At 45.6% G+C, this 20,125-nt stretch overlaps 1 protein-coding gene across 2 annotated transcripts in view; it reads left to right on the top strand.

Moving 5' to 3' along the window:
• The window catches only part of Lima1 (LIM domain and actin binding 1), a 112,392-nt gene that overhangs the window by 62,735 nt on the left and 29,532 nt on the right, over nt 1-20,125 (top strand). For both annotated transcript variants that reach the window (XM_057792255.1, XM_057792257.1), the window contains 3 exons: nt 2,697-3,161; nt 18,766-18,847; nt 19,766-19,908. In XM_057792255.1, the coding sequence (XP_057648238.1) occupies nt 2,697-3,161; nt 18,766-18,847; nt 19,766-19,908 (690 nt within the window). The remainder of the gene's footprint in view (nt 1-2,696; nt 3,162-18,765; nt 18,848-19,765; nt 19,909-20,125) is intronic.

Genomic DNA, 20,125 nt, shown 5'->3' with positions numbered 1-20,125 from the left:
TCCCACTAGCCGGGGTCAGCTGTCTCTGTGGTTTTCCCTATCATGATCTTGACCCCGCTTGCTCATGTGATCCCTCCTTCCTCTCTTCAACTGAACTCCAGGAGCTCAGCCCAGTGCTTGGCTGTTGATCACTGCATCTTCTTCTATCAGTTACTGGATGAAGGTTCTATGATGACAATTAGGGTAGTCACTAATCTGATTACAGGGGAAGGTCAGTTCAGGTACCCTCTCCACTATTGCTAGGAATCTCAGCTGGGTCATCCTAGTGAACTCCTGGGAATTTCCCTAGCACGAGGTTTCTCCCTAACCCATAATGGCTCCCTCTATCAAAATATCTCTTTCATTACTCTCCCCCTCCATCCTTCCCCAGCTCAGCCATCTCTATCCCTCATGTTCCCATCCCCCATCCCCTCTCTTCTACCCCCCTCCCAGTTTACCCAGGAAATCTTAACTATTTCCACTTCCTGGGGCCCTCCGTGTGCATCCCTCTTAGGGGCCTCCTTTTTAACCTAGCTTCTCTGGGGCTGTGGATTGTAGCCTGGTTCTCCTTTGCTTTCTGTCTAATATCCACTTATGAGTGAGTACATACCATGTTTGTCTTTCTGGATCTGGGTTACATCACTCGGGATGGTTTTATCCTAGCTCCATTTATTTGCCTGCAGATTCAAGATGTCATTGTTTAGGGGCTTGGTCCTGCCTCAACTTGGTGTGCCATACTTGGTTGACTCCCAAGGGAGGCCTTATCCTCTCTGAGGAGTGGATGGGAGGTGGGATGGGAAAGGAAGTGGGGGAACAGGAGAAGGGAAGGGAGGGGGAACTGGGGTTGGTATGTAAAATGAAAACAAAATTTGAATGAAGAAGAAACTGTAAACATCTTGATGACTTCTAGACTACTTTTCTATGCTCATAGTTATGATATTCAGTCATATTGTAAAATGGGATCTTCATGACTTATAATTTGCCTTTTTTTAAGTTGAAAAATCATCTTTCTATGTCAGTAAAAAAATGCAGTGATCCATGGTCTATATCTAAAAACGGTGGGGTCCAGTCTCCAAAGCAGATGCAGCTCTATCCTGTGTGGGCCTGGTGGGGCAGGCGAAGGCAGGGACCTCCATGCTTTGTCTGTGCAGGAGGTGGTAAGCCTGGGAATGCTGCCGGTGGTGAAGCCCTGCTTGGGGGACATTTTCCACTTGTTTTTACTTTTTGACACAGGGTCTGTGTTGTGCAGGCAAGGCTTAAAGTCCCTTAAACTCCTGGGCTCAAGCAGTTATCCCCTGCCATTATAACTGTGCCATCATACCTGGCAGGAGCTGGGGTTTTCTCTTAATGGAAGTCTTTTGTGTTTCCTCTGCCACTGACTCATGCTGGCAGCCTCTAGCCAGGGTGTAAATCTGAGGGTCCAGCAGTTCTTCTGCAACTCTGTGTGTCCGAGCCTTGCGCTCCTCGGTGAAGCGACTCTCCGTGTGTTCCAAAGAGTGCTAGACCCAATTCCCAATATAGCTGCTAATCCCACTAATTCCCTGAAGTCTTAGGCATTGTCCCCTCTATCCTAGTTGAAATCCTGAGGTGTCGCAGGCAGCAGGAACGGAGAGTAAGAAGGTCCTGGAGGTTGGTGGGTGGCGTTTGGTTCGTTAGGACTCTCAAAGCATACGCTGCTTAATTTTACTTCAACAAACATGTTTCCACTATTACTCCACAGCATCGCTGGCAACGCACAAATTGTTTTTCAATGGATTCTATCATTTTTGACCCACGTGACAGTGAACACTCTTAGGTGTGTGTGTGTAAATGAGCGTGTTCTTTGAGTACGAGTGGGGGGGCGGTTCTCTTTTTCTTTCGAGGCCCATGTGTTCCTCCACCGAAGGATCTGGAAAATAGTGAATCTTCCAAGATGGCTACAAATTAGCTGTAGATAAATAGTAGAGAGGAGAAAGATTATTATGCAGAAATAAAATCTGAGAGCTGGGAACGCAGCTCAGTGGTCATGCCCAAGGTCCCTGTTTGACCCTCTAGCCTGGAAAGTGTTTACATGCATGTGAATCTTGTCAGCTATATACTAACACCACACACACAAAAACTGTGACTCTCTAGATTTCTTAGATAGGTCCAGTCCTCCATGTTGCTCTCCAGAATTTTAATTGGAATTACATAGGTACCACATCTTTGCCTTGTCATTTTTTTTTGTTTTTTTGTTTTATTTGTTTTTTTGTTTGTCTGTTTTTTTTTTTTTTTTTTTTGGTTTTGTTGGTTGGTTGGTAAGAAAGGACTTGCTAGCATGCTTCCTCCTGCACTTTTGTAGCATACCTGAGTGAAGAGAACTTTTATTCAAGTGTAGTTACAATGATGAAGGTACCTAGCCATTTGCTTTTTCTTCTTGCTTTCCGGGTGAGTCTTAGGAGAAAAAAAAGTCTGTCCAATGCAACTCCAGGAGATCTAGGCTGTCCTTGCTGCTCACTTTGTCCTTATAAGGCTATCCTGTTTTATCACTTCCTGCTTCAGCTCCTGACTTTTCCCTCTTCCCCCTTCGGGCCCTGGGTGGATGCTCGCTCCTGTGGCAGGGCGGTAGCTGGTCACAGCTGTCTGAACCGGCAGCGGACCAGGCGCAGCTTGGAGTTTTAACTTTCATTTTACGAAGACGCATGTTTGGCTGTTGCATCAGGCAAGTTATAACTGGTACTTACTTCTTGTTCTTCTAGAACACTGAAAATCTCCCCCAGCAGTTTAGAAGAGGGACCCTGTCTGCGTTAAAGAAGAAGTGGGAGAACCCGGTGGCCGGAGCGGAGTCCCACATAGACACACTGCCAGACAGCAGCAGTGAGGGTGGGCGCAGCGTGGACCCCTCTCCTGCCGAAGTGACAGAGGGCTCTGCTTCTGGACCCAGAGAAGACCGGGAAGAGCAAACCCAGCCCAAACCTAGATTTGGATCTCGTCCGGAAGCCGTTATTCAGTCTCGGTATCCCCGCTCCCAGGACAGCCTGGATCTTAAAGTCCAGGCCACAGAAAGTCAAAAAATGGAAAATTTTCTGGGAGATTCCAGGCATGAAGTAGAGAAATCTGAAATGAATGAAAACACAGAAGCTTCAGGCAAAATAGAGAAATACAATGTTCCACTAAACAGACTAAAGATGATGTTTGAGAAAGGCGAGCACACTCAAAACAAGGTAAGAGCCAGGCGGGCTTAGGAAAACTTGGAGTAAACCGTTCTCTAACTGAGGCTGTCTGTCTGGTCAGCTGGAGCAGAATGTGGGATCAGTATGATTTTTGATTCGAGTTGCGTTAATAAAAGCCTCAAATGAACTATTTACACGGGTGCTGGGTTTGCGAGTCTGCAGTCTAGTTTCATGTAAATCTAGCTCATTCTGGGATGCAGGTTGGTACCAAAAAATGAAGGGAGTGGATGCTGATAGCATTGTGTGCTCTTGCACACTCACCCTTTTAATTTGTCTTCCTGTGCCTTTTGTCATTTGTAGCCTTGGGGGTGAAATTGCTGCCTGAAAGGCTCTCTCCTTGGACACAGCTGCCGCACGAGAGTTGAGGCCAGCGTGCCTCGCGTAAAGACTGAGGCTTACTTGTCTCAGCGCTGGCTGAATCCCTTCTCTTCTCAACTTCCTCATCTGTGCCTCCCAACAAATGTTTTTTATCAGCCAGACTCCTCTCCCAGGAAAAATCAGTGCTGAGAGCCCAGCTAGTGTGGCTTTCAGGGGTTTTGACTTGCAAATGCACGGGGTTACATTTTCCTGCATCTGGATGAAATTCGATCCTTCGTGTGGATTGCACACCAGTCCCCAGAGGGAATTACTTAACTAGAAAATGAGTTGCATATGCTGGTGCCTCGCAGCACACTCCAGGGGCTGCCGAGCTGGTCAGTTTTTCCAGTTTTCTCATACTTTCCTACGTAGCTGGCGCTGTATACGGGATAGGTTTTTAACAGCAGCCCTCATAATGAAGTAAACATATCTGACGGGTAGCAAAGCCATCATATACTCTAGATTTCAGCTACGTGGGAAAGCTGTCTTTTTGTAAGCCAAATATTTGGCCCACTTCCCTGTATTGGTGAAGTAATAGTGTAAGGCATTCCTTCTGAGATAAGGAAATAGATAGCTCATCCCCTCTAGTCCTGGCTAAGGCTGGGGTGGTGCTGTCAGTTTCTTCAGTAACTCCCTGCAGCTGCCGCCCCCCTGCCCAGGAGCGGGCTTGCCTGGAGACCATCTTTGAATGCTAGGAAGAATTTTTAAGGTTTTTTTTTGTTTGTTTGTTTCTTTTATGTTTTAGCTAGAACCCTTTCCTGGGTGTGCACTTTAGCTCTGCTTCAATACTGGAACCAACTGGCAAGAGGCGTAACCACAAAGCTGTTTTATGGCGTTTCTTAAACTCCTCTCTCGACTGTTTTAGTTCTCTGGGCCTGCCAACTCCCTCTTTCCCCTTTATGGTCTTAATTTTTTTAAAAAAAAGTTTCTTATTTAAATGGGAAGAAGAATTTTAAATGGAAGGGAAAATGTAAGAAATCCTAACTAGAGAGGAAGGGGCTTTGTTATGACTCAAAGGCCCATTGTCAGTCTCCCTGCCCCCTGCGGGGTGGGTGCTGACGTCATGCAGCGTACACAATGCGGATTCACTGGAAAGGGCCAGTACACGTCAGAACTGGCCCAAGGTAGGAAATGACTGGGACCGCGCAAGCAAAAATGCTGACTGTGTGTAAGGCTCTACAGAGAGACTTTGCTCTCGGAAATGTCTAGTGAGGATGGGTCAGGACAAGTCTATTTAAAGAAATAGTCAAAGTGGCACGGGAGGGGGGCGGGGGGAGCATGGGGGGCACTGCATAAAGAACAACCCTTAGCTGACTCCCGTTAGCACTCTGGGAGGCTGAGGCAAGCCCAGCTACAGCACAGCAGATGCCCTGATTCCCCTGGCTCTGCATAAGAAGGGAGGGACCGGAAGAGGATGGGGAAGAGAACTCCTGCTTCCTCAGGGTTAAACCTCGTGGCTAACCTCATTGGAAAAGGGTTCTCAGAGTTACCTGTGCTTTTTTAGGCCTGGGTATTGTATGTGTGTGCCTTTCTTTTTCCCAAATTAAGTGGTCCTTTGTCCCTTATGGCTGTTTCAGAATAAGTGTGATTATCTGTATAAGAAACATTATCAATTACTTTAAAAAGTTTTGTCCAGGGCTGAGACTATAGCTCGGTGTGTGTGTGTTTGCCTAGTATTTGCGAGGCCCCTGGGCTCAGTCTCTAGAACCAGTCACTCCCTACTTCCCCTAAACACACACACACATACACAGATTCAGACACACACTCAAAAGAGCTACTCACTCCCCCCCCACACACACACAAACACAGAGAGAGAGATTCAGACACACACTCAAAAGAACCACTCACTCCCCTACATACACACACACATACTCACCCACGTTTCGTACAATGTCTTGTTTTGGTGTATATATGTGTGTTTGAGAGAGGGTCTCTTTGTGTAGCCCTAGCTGGCTCTGGCCTCAAACTCACAGAGATCTCCCCAGAGTTAGGATTCAAGGCTCACACTACTCTCCCTGGCTGTTTAGTGCAATATTTTAATCCAACTATTAGAAAGCTACACGCCGGGTGTTTGGAAGACTGCGAACCCCCTGGCCCTTCAGGAGTAAGACTGTTAAAGAACAGCTCAGAACCTGACAGTTACTGACAAGTGACACTGTGATACTTCTGTCCAGCAGTTCCAGCACTCAGGAGTTTTAGGCCAGCCTGGGCTACAAAGTGAGTCTGAGGCCTGCCTGGAGCCTCGACTATATAGTGAGACCCAGTCTTTTTTTTGAGGCAGGGTTCTCTGTGTGTAGCCCCTGGTTGCCCTAGAACTCACTCTGGAAACCAGGCCTCAAACCCACAGAGTGCTGGGATTAAAGGCGCGTGCCACCACCCACCTACCTGAGACCCAGTCTTAAACTAAGCCAAATCCTAGAAAGAATGACCATGTTTTAGCTTCACATAACAGTGACATGTAATAGCATATGTGTGCTGCAGTAGTGTGAGCCCTTTGAGAGGACGGAGGGCACCACACTGAAGTCTGAAGCCTGACCTCACCCATACCAACAGTTCATACACGCCTTCTTGTGGGTGGTGCTGGTCTTGCTTTACTGTTTTGTGCGGAGAGTTTGCCTGCATGTCAGCCTGTGTGCCATGGGCATGCCCTTGGAGGTCAAAAGAAAGCACCAGGTCCAGTTGCCCAGGAACTGGAGTCATAGATTATGTGGACCACCATGGAGGGTTTCGTTGTTTTGTTTTGAGGCAGGGTCTTATGGAGCCCAGGCTGACCTTGTGTTTTAAGGAGAGGGCCGCTTCTTGGTTCCTGGCCACCCGGCTAGCTTAGACCTGAAATAATCACACAGAAACTGTATTAATTAAATCACTCTATTAATTAAATTAGCTCTAGCTTCTTCCTGGCTAACTCTGACACCTGAATTTAACCCATTTCTAGTAATCTGTATATCGCCACGTGGCTGTGGCTTACCTGGTAAAGTTTCCTCTGCCTCCAGCAGGGCTATGTGGCTTCTCTCTGACTCCGCCTTTCTTTTTCCCAGCATTCAGTTTAGTTTTCCCTGCCTAGCTAAGTTCTACCCTGCTATAGGTCCAAAACAGTTTCTTTACTCATTAATGGTAATCACAGCATACAGAGGGAAATCCCACACCAACCTTGGGCCCTTTATCCTCCTGCTTCCTTCAGGGTGCTGGGATTATTGGTGTAATTATTGGTGTATATCACCACACCTGCTTTCATACACATAATTTATCTGACCTTTTACTGAGTTACTGCATCACCCATAGCTTAAAGATTATATAGTCCGAAAGCGTAGAACTGTTGTAACTGATGTCTCACTATAGCTGAACATTTCTTGCAAAAGACGTATCTGTATAAATTAAATTTCAGGGGCCGGGCGGTGGTGGTGCACGCCTTTAATCCCAGCACTTGGGAGGCAGAGGCAGGCGGATCTCTGTGAGTTCGAGACCAGCCTGGTCTACAAGAGCTAGTTCCAGGACAGGCTCCAAAACCACAGAGAAACCCTGTCTCGAAAAACCAAAAAAAAAAAAAAATTAAATTTCAGCTTTTTGTGGTGAGATTGTATGGATGTAGATGGATGGAGACGTAGAGCAATTCTGATTCTTTTCCCTGTGTCTTGCCCAAATGGCTGTTGTTGGTGTATCAGTGATCAGTCATCTTCTAATCTGCTTTGTGCCAACTGACTGCTTCCTGCTCCAGCCAGCCATATTTCGGTCAAACCTGTTGAAACTCAGTGTCAAGACTGGAACATTACATAAGACGCCCCGTCTGCCAGCCAGGTTCCTCCCAGTGCCTGTGCTGCCTGCCGCAGGCCTCACTCCTGACCGGTGAGTGCGCAGAGAAGCCCGTCTCCTCTGGCCTGCAGATGTTGCTATGTCGACCCTAGAACTACTTGGGAACTGCTAAGTTATTTTGTCTGGTCTCCTGCTCTCAGTTGGCATATCATAACCCCAGCTGAATGAAGTTAGGGAAGTTAGCGGGATGCCTGATTTCGTGTGACTGATCTCGGGACAAGGCCTGAGCTTGTGTGGTAGTCCTTCTACCATATGGTGCAAGCTCCACGGACATTAGAACTGGTCACTGTCCAGACACAAATGACTGTAGCCCTGCCTATCTCTCCACGGACATTAGAACTGGTCACTGTCCAGACACAAATGACTGTAGCCCTGCCTGTCTCTCCATGGACATTAGAACTGGTCATTGTCCAGACACAAATGCTGTCCTCACACATAAGCTCTCTATTCCCCACCCCCATTTTGAGACAGGGTTTCTCTGTGTAGCCGTTGCTGTCCTAGAACTCACTCTGTCGACCAGGTTGGCCTCAAACTCAGCGATCCTCCAGCCTCTGCCTCCCAAGTGCTGGGATTAAAGGTGTGCTCCACCACCACCTGGCTTGTTTAGTCTTTGTTACCTAGGCCTATCTTCCTAGTCCATGCACTTCCCCTTTTATGGGATATATTTCATTATGCTGCCCAATCACTTCCCGATAATTAGATTCTTTTCTATCTCTGAGTATCTTGGCAGAAATGTTTTGTTTTGAATAATTTCTTTGGACTATATTCTATTATATGTACCATATTTAGAAGGTATATTTCTCTGGATATTTTTCTTACGTATTTTCAGTTTATCCTCAAAGATTGTACTATGTCAAAACTAGCATTGCCTGAGCACATGACCCCGGAAGCTTCGTCAGCTGTTGGTTTTGTGTGTACATGTTTTGCCTGCATGTATGTGCACCACATGGGTGCCTGGAGTCCATGGAGGTCACAAGAGGGCATCAGAATCCCTGGAACTGCAGTTACATATGATTGTGAGCCACCATGTGAACCCGGGTCCTCTAGAAGAGCAGCAAGTGTTCTTAACTGCTGTGCCATCTCCCCAGCCCCCCCAGGCTTTTAACTACTGAATAAGCTTACTAAACAAGAAATATCACTTTCTTTCTTTCTCTCTCTCTCTCTCTCTCTCTCTCTCTCTCTCCCTTCCTTCCCTCCTTCCTTCCTTCCTTTCTTTCTCTCTTCTTTCTTTGTTTTTTGTTTGTTTTTGCTTATTGTAAGGCTAACACAACTTTTGTATGACACTTTAGAGATATAGAAAATGTAGAGAATTCTGTATCTGGTATCTTTGTTAGGGTTTCTGTTGCTGTGATAAAACACCAGGACCGACAGCAACTTGGGAAGGAAAGGGTTTATTTCACTTAACACACTTCCTGTTCATCACCAAGGAAGTCAGGAACTCACGTGGTGCCGGAACTAATGCAGATGCCACGGGTGGGGGTGCTCCTTACTGGCTCGCTCCCCATGGCTTGCTCAGCCTGCTTTCATAGAACCCAGGACTGGCAGCTGGGGCTGGCACCGCCCGCAGTGGGCTGAGTGCTCCCTCATTAATCCTCATTCAAGGAAACAGGTGGGGGATTTTCTCAGTCGAGAGTTACTTCTCCCAGTTTTATGTCAAGTTGGCATAAAACTGGCCAGCACGTCCTCCTATGTACATTTTTTAATGCGAATACACCATTTTGTTCCGAGTCCCTGAGGGAGAAAAAAATTGTTATCACTTAATACTTTGAGAAGTTGAGAAATTTATTTCTACCTCACGGTTTCTGTACGTAGTTCTGTAAAATCCCATTTTCCCTAAAACCAACCCTCCCTCCATCCTTGATTTTTAGGAAATGTGAAAGTCTGAAGAAAGGTTCCCCGTGAGAGGGTAGAAGGCAGTGAAGGGGTGGATGAGGGACTCTGTGTAAAGCAGGAGAGTCATCATCATTTGGGGGAGGAGACAGGACCTCACGGAGCCCCAGGCTGGCTGGTCTCAAGTCTGTCCTTGAGCTCCTGACCCTCCTGCCTCCCTCTCCCAGAAGCTGGGGTTTCAGGCCTGCACCAGGACACCTGACTTGAGAATCAGCTTTGCCAGGTGTGGTGGCCTGTGTGCATGCTGTTCACCCCAGCACTCGGGAGGCAAGGCAGGTGGCTCTCCATGAGTCTGAGGCATGCCTGGAACACACAGTGAGATGCTCTCTTAAAAAAAAAAAAAAAAAAAAAAAACAGCCGGGCGGTGGTGGCGCACGCCTTTAATCCCAGCACTCGGGAGGCAGAGGCAGGCGAATCTCTGTGAGTTCAAGTCCAGCCTGGTCTACAAGAGCTAGTTCCAGGACAGGCTCCAAAACCACAGAGAAACCCTGTCTCGAAAAACCAAAAAAAAAAAAAAAAAAAGAAAGAAAGAAAACCAAAGGAAAGCTGGGCATGGTAGTGCACGCCTTTGATCCCAGCACTCAGGAGACAGAGGCAGGTGGATCTCTGTGAGTTCAAGGCCAACCTGGTCTACAAAGCAAGTTCCAAGACAACCAGAGCTACACAGAGAAACCCTGTCTCATCAACCTTTTCTTGGTTTTGTTTTATTCTGAGGTTAGGTTTCCCACTGATTTCACTGGACCTGGTCCTCGAATTGGCAAGCTGACTGAGCAGCAGGCTCCCTCACCCACCTGTCTGTCCATGTGGTACACACATACATTGTCACCGCTGGTTTTAACATAGGGTTGGGGGTCCCAGCTCAGGGCATTATGCTTGTACAGCCAGCACTTTCATCTGACTCATGCCTCTAACCCCAGCAATCCAGAGACTGATGCAGGAGGATTGCCATGAGTTCAGGCATACCTGGGCTACAGAGAAAAAAGAATTTTCCTGAAAATAAGGGTAGATGAGATAGGAAATCTGTCTTGTTAATCATTTAGAACCTAATTTCCTTTTCTTTTTCTTTTTTTGTTTTGTTTTGTTTTTAATTCTAGGAAAAACATTCTACAGAATCCCTACTAAAAGCCTCAGTGCTTACTCTCTTATTGGCATATGATGGTATATTTGATCGATGAGTTCACAGGAGGTTCTTAAGAGGCATTGGCACAGGCAAGCCTAGCCAGCTGACAGGGAAGGAGAAGTTGTAGGGTGTGAGAAGCCAATCCTTGGGAAATTCCACAAAGCCTTAAAATAAAATGTCTCTTCTGTGCTTGGCAGAGGGTAACACTCCTGGAGTATCTGTGTGTCCGAGACAAAAAGGCTGGAATGGGCCGGGCAGGCGGTGGTGGCTCACACCTTTAATCTCAGCACTTGGGAGGCAGAGGCAGGTGGATCTCTGTGAGTTCGAGACCAGCCTGGTCTACAAGAGCTAGTTCCAGGACAGGCTCCAAAAACCACAGAGAAACCCTGTCTCGAAAAATCAAAATGATAGCAACGGTCTGAGCACTGGCCGAGCGGTTGGGAACGCCGCCCGCAGAGGCGGAGGCCGCCGGTTTGGATCCCAGTTTGTCGGTGTGTGCTTATGACTGTGTGCGCATGCGTCATCCTCAATAAACCGAAAAAAAGAAAAACCAAAATGATATAAATCTGTTACAGAGGTGTGTGTGTGTGTGTGTGTGACTGCAGAATACACACGCAGTTTTTGTTTTGTTCTATTTGCCCCCCCCCCACTTACATTCTTGACAAATACTGCTTCCTCCAGCACTGAACTGTGGTCTAGATCTTGCTTTCTTAGCCCCTCTTTCTAAAGGTAACCTTGAAAATGATAACCCTAGCCCCGCCTGAGCCCTTTCGGCTGGGTTGGAGCCGTTCCGATCAACTGATAGCCAGTTTCCTCCTCAGCCCGAGTCTTTGCTTCTCCCTGGCCCAGGTAGCCTTGATCCTGCCTTGGTTCCTGGATTGATTCTAATCCTACTCACCGGACAGCATTTTTAAGGCTCCCAAGTAACCCAGAGCTTTTGTTTGACGTTTTAGGTTTTGCTGTTTGAGGGGTGGGGGTGTTTGGGTTTGGTTTTTGGTTTTGTGAGATAAGGTCGCCCTACCCACCCCAGTCTTGCCTTCAGCGGGATCCTCCTGCCTCCGAATTTATTCTTCAGGAGCTGTCTACCTCTGAGGGAGGGGAGCATGTACCATATCACCTGTGTGGAAGTCAGGGAAATCTCCAATTCTCCCCTTCTGAGTTGATCCAGCTCATCGTTGGGTCTGGTGGCCAGCGCCTTTCTCTACAGAGGTACCATCTCACCCTTACCGGGGCTGCCTGGTGATCTTCCGGGAGCCACCTGCCTCCACTTCCCTAAAAGTGGGATTACAAGTATATAACCCATGTATGGCTTTAAGAAGAAATGGATTCTGGGGATTAAACTCAGGCCTTCGTGTGTAAGGCAAATAAATACCCTGCTAGTTGAGTTCTCATCCTAAACCGTGTTATTTTGCTTAAGACAGGGTCTCATTAACCCAGGCTTGTTATGTTGCTGAGGATGACCCTGAATTCCCAATCCTCCTGCCTTCTCTTCCCACTGAAAATAGCCGTATTTTGGGTCTCACTGTGTTGCCCTGGCTGGCCTGGGACTGGCCATGTAAAAGGAAGACCTCGAACTTTGGATGCTTCTCCAACTCTAGAGTGCTGAGCTGCTGGCAAGGCAGGTGGGGGGGTGGGGGGGGTGCTGGGACCAAAGGTGAGCTTTGCCAGCAGCAATTTATAGAACTGTACTTGAATTTTATCTTTGACGGAATGTAAATTCCTCTGTTGAGAATGAGGAACCAGCCCGGCAGTGGTGGAGCAAACCTTTAATCTCAGCACTCCAGAGGCAGAGGTGGGCAGGTCTCTGTGAGTTTGAGGCCAGCCTGGTCTACAGAGCTAGTTCCAGGAGAGCCTGATCACAGTGCATTCTATATTTGTGTGTGTGTGTATTAGAAAATGCTTGTTTTAAAAAATAAATATGTAATTCTCAGCAACCACATGTTGGCTCACAACCATCTGTAATGAGATCCCATGACCTCTTCTAACATGGTATAGGTAATAAATAAATCTTAAAAAAAAATATGTAGGGGGCGCAAAATGACACTGCAGGCTAGAGCACGAGCTGGCCAGCTAAAGCAGCCTGAAGACAAGTTCAAATACCTGGACTCCACAGTAGCAGAGCTGACTTAGGGTTTTATTGCTCTGAAGAGACACCATGACCACGGCAACCCTTATAAAGGAAAAACATTTATTTTTATTTATTTATTTTTTATTATTATTTTTTTTTTGTTTGTTTTTTGTTTTTTGTTTTTTTTTTTTTCGAGACAGGGTTTCTCTGTGGCTTTGGAGCCTGTCCTGGAAGTAGTTCTGTAGACCAGGCTGGTCTCGAACTCACAGATCACCTATCTGCCTCACTCACCAGCACCCAGGGGCTTGAGCGACCTCAAAGGCCACCCATAATGACACACTTCAACAAGGCCCTGTTGTTTCTTTGAAGCTACAGGAACCAACTCCTGAGAGTTGTCATCTGACCTCCACATGTGCACCATAGGATGCGTGTGTGTGCTGCTCATGTGCGTGCAGCACACACACACACACTGTAAAATAGGAACTTTTTTTTTTTTATTTTCAAGAAAAATATATAACCCACAATTCAAGGTAGGAGGATCCCAGTCCAAGCTCAGCCTGGTCACAGTGAGGCCCTATTCATCCTCTCCTGTACCTAAATCTAAAGGGGGGCAGGGAAGGGAGGGGGTAGAAGAAGGCAGGGGGAAGGGAAGGAGGTGGGAGGGAGAAGAAGGCTGCAGAACCCATTTTCTTTTAGTTTGAGATGTGTTTGTAATTTCTAGGATTTCTCCTTTTGAGTCCTGGAAACATTAATTTCTGAATTGGTCTTGTAGCACAGTCACACCTGAAGTTGAACTTTGAGAATTTGAGCAATCGCTGCTAATTTTCTGTCACTGTACCAAATCGGTGCTAGTTTATGTTGGCTCTCCTGCTTAGACCCACAGAGGTTTAACCACCTTCTCCAGCACCAAGCCGGTCCAAGCTGTCAGCACTTGGCTTTTGCGGGACCAGCGCTGTGGGTGGAGTGTCAAGCCGGACCTTGACTCCACCTTAGCTGTCAGTTTTCTTCTTCCCCAGACCAGAAATATTGAGCCAAATAAGTCATATAGATGTGATGGAGGGGTTAATTTCATTGGTTAAGTAATAAAGAAACTGCCTTGGCCCCTTTAATAGGACAGAAAATTAGGTAGGCGGAGTAGACAGAACAGAATGCTGGGAGAAAGAAGCTGAGTGAGGAGTCGCCATGATTTTCCCACTCCAAACAGACGCAGGTTAAGATCCTCCCTGGTAAGCCAGCTCGTGGTACTACACAGAATATTAGAAATGGGTTAGATCAATATGTAAGAGCTAGCCAATAAGAGGTTGGAACTAATGGGCCAGGCAGTGTTCAAAAGAATACAGTTTCCGTGTAATTATTTCGGGGCATAAGCTAGCTATGCGGGCGGCTGGGTGCCGGGGACGCAGCCCCGCCGCCGCTCTTATTACAACAGAGTGGCGCCCAACGTGCTAATGAACTCCACGTAAAACCTGAGAGGGCTTAAAAAGGACACAGAGAGAATTTAAGACAGCTTTTTGCTGTTTGTGGGTTGCGTGCAGCAAAGAAATTGTCCTGACTCAGCAACAGGAAAAAACTGGCGGTTTTAAAATGCCGGCTTTCTGGGCTGTGCCGCCATCACGATCTCTGTCTGGCTCCTGCGGGAGACAGAGTCTTTGAATGGAGCATTTGGAGTAAAGTGCTACGGCTTGCTTGATGGCAATGTGGACTGCTGTGTGCCTGGAACTGTATGTGACTCAGGGGCACCAAATGGTTCTGATGCAGGATCAGCTCAGCTCCACCATGCAAAACTCTGCTGGTCTCAGGCAGGAACTACCGTAATTACTATAATAACAGTGCAGTTAAGGTTTAGATTGGGCAGGACACAGGCAGTACCGTAATACCTCTAAATGTTACAACTTAGGTTTTTAAGAAGCGCTTAACATTTTAAAAAATACTCCTGGATAGTAAAAAAATTACAGATTCACAATAGAACAGATTTCATACATAGAAGATCTATAAATGAGTCACAGTGTTGGATGAGTGTACGTAGGCTTGAGAGAAAAAAATAGAAAAAAAATAAAGTTAATGCCCTTAAAAAAGGGGGGATAAAGTCTTTAAAGAGACAGAGTACAGATAGTTGTAGATTAAAAGAAATAAAAAAAATAAGCCACGTAAAAATGAAAAATTCACAGAGAGTCTGGATTCTTTGTATTATTGTGTTTTCTTTAAAATTTTTGACTGTAAAGGAGCTAAATGCAGAGAGACATTTCATTACATGGGCTGCCAATCTAAACCAGAATGGATATAAGGGTATTATGATTTCAGAATTTGGGACTAAGGATATGATGCTTTGGAGAGGGTCTTCTTTTGTTTTCACAGAGGATGCGACCCTGTGGATTTCTTCTATCCCAATATGGTATGATAGACCACGCCCTCCTGAAAGGTTGCTGTGAACACCCTCAAAAAATTACTTCACTCAACTGCCAACTGAGATGACCCTGACACACAGGTTACACCATAAAAGATCTAAATACAGCGCCCCCATTCAGCAGGAAGCAGTTTGGAGAGAAAAAACTGCGCCCATATTCCCAAATATTGTTTATGAATATTCTTTTACATTTAAAGGGGGATATGATATAGATATGAATAATTTGCATTGGTATGGATTTTAAGGTCAATTTTGTTATATGTATATGTATTTCTGATCTTGATTAAGGTATTGTGATTGTGTAGTTCATTTTTAAAATGTAATGTATAATTAGGAAATATAGGTTGTTGATGGATAATCATGAATAATAGTCAAGCTTGTAGTCATGTTAGTTAGATTTTCTGGATATATATATATATATATATTTCAGTTGGATAGACATTCTTCATATCTTTCAAAGACAACAGAATATGGCATTTAAAATATTTTAATAACTTAGGGCTTTTCATGACAATGAGACACGTCTGCTCCTGACAGCACCAATCTACTTCAAGAGGAAGATGGGCACCGAAGAGGCTCCTTAAGGAGTTTGATAGACATTTGGGCAAGAAACTGCTCTTGCCTGGACTGTTGCATAAACTGGACACAGAGAACCCGCAGAAAAAGGACTGCTGAACTTGCCTAAAGGTGAGATGGTTTTTCGGGGTTCCTGACTCATAAAAGAGTCTGCAAGACATTCTGCAGGACACAGCAAAAAGTGACTGAACTGTCTTTGGAATTTCCTGCTTGATGAAAATGTCTGCTGGATACTATGGGCCTGTAGGCTGAAGATGGATGCCCCAACGGTACAGAGGAACTTTGAGTGACTGTCCAGGCAGCGAGATGTCTCTGTCATTTCTAGAGTTTTGGATCTCTTGTTTGCTTAGGTAATATTATATCCTTCTGGAGTCTTTGATGGAGTTGAAGAATGGTTAGTTATAGTTATAGTTTTCCTTAGTTATGATAAAAGATAAAATAGATATAAATATTGTAACTTTAATTCTTGCTTGATAACTGTTTTGTTATATGTAATCTTACTATGTTAAAGTGAAAGCCTTTCTTTTTTGTTTAAACAGAAAAAAGGGGAAATGATGGAGGGGTTAATTTCATTGGTTAAGTAATAAAGAAACTGCCTTGGCCCCTTTAATAGGACAGAAAATTAGGTAGGCGGAGTAGACAGAACAGAATGCTGGGAGAAAGAAGCTGAGTGAGGAGTCGCCATGATTTTCCCACTCCAAACAGACGCAGGTTAAGATCCTCCCTGGTAAGCCAGCTCGTGGTACTACACAGAATATTAGAAATGGGTTAGATCAATATGTAAGAGCTAGCCAATAAGAGGTTGGAACTAATGGGCCAGGCAGTGTTCAAAAGAATACAGTTTCCGTGTAATTATTTCGGGGCATAAGCTAGCTATGCGGGCGGCTGGGTGCCGGGGACGCAGCCCCGCCGCCGCTCTTATTACAACATAGATGTGAGTGGGTCTGACCCGAGTATGGCGTGGCAATATTAGAGTTTTACTTGTTTTGGTTTTATGAAACAAAGTCTTACTTTATAGGCCATTCTGACCCAGAACCCAGGGCAGCCCTTCTCCCTTAGTCTCCCAGCCTGGGATTGCAGGTATAGGTCATCACTCCCAGCTTTATTTTGGCTTTTATTTGAAATATATTATTACAAGATAATTAGGGCTAGCAAGGAATAAATTGCTTTAAATACATAGTAAATTTTTGAAGTCAGTTAACTCATTGTATTTAAGAGTTTAATAACTTTCATTAGTGATTATTAATAAGAAGCAAACAAAAATGGAACACACATAGAAATCGAAAGTAGCTTGACAAGGCAATGCCTTGATAAAAAGGGTGCGTTGGAGCTAACAACACACCAGGCCAAGATGGCGCCTGTCGTTTATGCCTGTGGTAGGTGGTGACTATGTCTCATACCACTGATGGGAGCTCAGCTTCACAGGCTGCCGGGATTGGCTAACTATGTTTGATTTTAAGAAAGAAGTTTCTCATGTGTTGAACTCAGTTTAGCTGAAGAACACTTACCTAGGGTATTTGAGGCCCTGCATTTGATCCTCAACGGGAAGGAAGCGGGGTGAGGAGGAGGGAGGGAGTGTCTCTTGCCTCCTTACAGGCTGGCTTTCAGGTAATTCCTACTTCTAGTTGTCTGGAAACAGACATTTGAGTGAGAGGATCTGGCTGGAGGCTGTTATTACATATGCCTTGTCTGCTACATCGGGGAATATTCTGTGAGACTAAGTGGCTTTTTGTTGAGTATATTTCTAATCCTAAAATTGTAATCTAAAACCTTATGTATTTTGGTTTTTATGAGGAGGTTCTCCTACAACCTCATATATATATATTTGCAGAATCTGGCCTTGAATTTCTAACCCCCATCCCCGCCTCCACTCTAGGATTAATTACAGGTGTGCGCCGTTACACTCAACCTAATTTGTAACTATGATTAAGGGTCTATCCAAATATGAGACACAAAGTGTTATAATTTCAAGAATCACAAAATATTTTATTCAAAAAAAAAAAATCTGTGCCCAGTGTCTGCAGCAGCAGAGCTCAGTATACAGCGCTTGCTTGGTGTGTGCAAGTCCCCAGGTTCAATCTCAACACTGAAGAAACAGATTATGCTCCAATCACCAGGTGGTGGTGGTGCTGGTGCACTCAGGAAGCAGAGGCACGGGATCTCTGAGTTCAAGGCCAGCCTGGTTCTACAGAGTGAGTTCCAGGGCAGCCACCAGTAATACACAGAGAAATCCTGTCTCAAAAAACCAAAATCAAACAAACAAATAATGCTACAATCTACAAATCCTGGAAGTGAGTACAAAGGCATAGTCTCCTGCAGTCGGCTCGCGGACCAGCGGGAGAACAGTTACAGCACTCTACCAAACACTAACAAAATATGACCGGGCACCTTCACACACACTACGGGAAGGAGAAGCTTTCTGTATATAGAAGCAAGTATCAGTGAGTCTTGAAGGGATAGCATTTGCTAGACAGAGGACAAATGTGATTTGGGCGGAGGAGCCTCATTTATTATGCCGTGCATGGTCCTCAGAGCAGTTTGAATTCCCTGAAGGATAGAGGATGTATCAGAATATATGCAGAGGAGTCTGGGTGGGCACTGACATCTTCAGTACATCGTCTGGGCTGTACTGAACTCTTGCAGTGATGTTCAAGGGTAATTGGGAATTCTGAAAGAATTTTGAGCAGGGGAGTTCAGGGAGATGCAGATTTTAGAATAATTACTTTTTATTAGTTAGGATATTGGCAGCCTCGCGAAGACTAGATTAGAATGCAGAGAAAGAACCAATTAAGAAGATAATGGGATTGTTAAGGAGAGCAGTGATGAAGACCGCCAAGGCAGTGACAGCGGGGTGCAGTGAGATAGAGGGGTGCTGTGCTGCCTGTGCCTCAGTGGTTTTATGGGGCCTGTCATTGTCACCTGGGATGGGAGGACTTTCTTCCAGCAGTCCTTAACATTTCAGTGCCCATGCGGAAGCTGACTAGTGGCAGTCAGTGGCAATGAGCTTTGTTTATCTGTTTGTTTGTTTGTTTTTCAAGACAAGGTTTCTCTTGTAGCTTTGGAGCCTGTCCTGGAACTAGCTCTTGTAGACCAAGGCAGGTCTTGAACTCACAGAGATCCACCTGCCTCTGTCACCACCAGGCTTCAGGTTATCATTTTCAAGGTTACCTTTAGAACAGGAGGGGCTAAGAAAGCACAGTTCAGTGCGGGGGGGAAAAAGCAGAATCTCACAAGCTTTGTTTATCTAGCCCTTTATTTGTCTGTGAGCCCATGTGACTGTATACTGCTTGATATTTAAAATGTTCTGATCTTTTGGATTTTGTTAATGAAGTGTTGAGTGTTACATCAGTATCTCCCATCTTCTGAACAGAGTCTTTGGACCCAAAGCCGAAATGCAAGTGGAAGGATCTCTGAGAACAGCTATTCCCATGATGACTTGGAAATTGGTCCGGGTAAGTAGGCCTAGAGTGTGTGAGGCCCTCCAGTCATAGTGAACCCTTTGCACTCAAAACCTGGGCTTCTAAAGGAAGAATGGCATGTGCTACAGAGGAGTCTGTGTGTTAGCTACAAGCTGCTCCCAATGCTCTCTCTTAGCTGTCCTGATTTTTGTTTCTGTCGTTTGAGACAAGGTCTCTAGCCCACACTGGCCTAGAACCTCCTACATAGCTAAAGTTAACCTTGAACTTCTGACCCTCTTGTCTCTGATTCCCCAGTGCTGGGATTGCATGCATGAGCCCAGCACACCCAGTGTGCTTTTGTTGCATTTTAAACCCATCCTTGGGTACCTCTGAGGGTGAAGTGCTCTAGACCCTGGCACGGCACAGTTTTCTAGAACCGAAGAACTTCAGTAGACGGACTGAGTCCCTGACCAAGATTGGTTGTCCCAGAGCTGGTGGTGTGGCTCCCTGGTAGTCCAAGTGCTTAGCATAAACCCAACAAAGTACTTTGTCCACAGCACAAAAAATAAGTGAATAAAAATAATAAAATTATATGTGTTAGGGTGTGTGAATATGTGTATATAAAATGTGCATTTATGGTAAAGGTACTTTACTAGGAAAGTGAATTAAAATCACCTTATGAAAGACAATTCTATTTCTGATTGTGTGTGTGTGTGTGTGTGTGTGTGTGCGCGCGCGCGCTTGTGCGTACACCTTTGGTTGTTGGTTTTGGGTTTTTTGTTTTGTTTTTTGTTTTAACCTTGAATGTGTGATACTGCCGCCTCAGCCTCCCCAATGCTGGGAGTATAGACAAGAACCACACCTGGCCTTTTTGTACTTCTAAGATAAATTAGATTACATTAGATTACAGTCACCCAAGATTTAGACTCCCCTTCTGTCTTCTGACAAAGTGTATTATTTCCCCGTTTCCAGGTCATTTGTCATCCTCCACATTCAACTCAGAGAAGAACGAGAACAAGCGGGGTCTGGAGCTCCCGCGCCTCTCGGAGACCTCCATCAAAGACCGCATGGCTAAGTACCAGGCCGCCGTGTCCAAGCAGAGCCGCCCAGCTGGGGTATGTGTCCTGCGCTGTTTGCTTTTTGTTTGGGTGGTTTTTGTTTTTGTTTTTGTTTTTCTGGGTTTTTGAGACAGGCTTTCGCCCTATAGCCTTGTCTGTCCTGGAACTAGCTCTGTGCAGACCAGGCTGGCCTGGAGCACACAGAGATCCGCCTGCCCCTGCCTCCTGAGTGCTGGGATTAAGGTGTGCCTGCACCATTCTTGCTTGCTCGGGA

Source organism: Chionomys nivalis, chromosome 17 (genome assembly GCF_950005125.1).
Source record: "Chionomys nivalis chromosome 17, mChiNiv1.1, whole genome shotgun sequence".
In the NCBI taxonomy this organism is placed as follows: domain Eukaryota; kingdom Metazoa; phylum Chordata; class Mammalia; order Rodentia; family Cricetidae; genus Chionomys; species Chionomys nivalis.
Note: the sequence above shows the minus strand (reverse complement) of the source record. Positions and strands in the feature narration are given on the sequence as shown.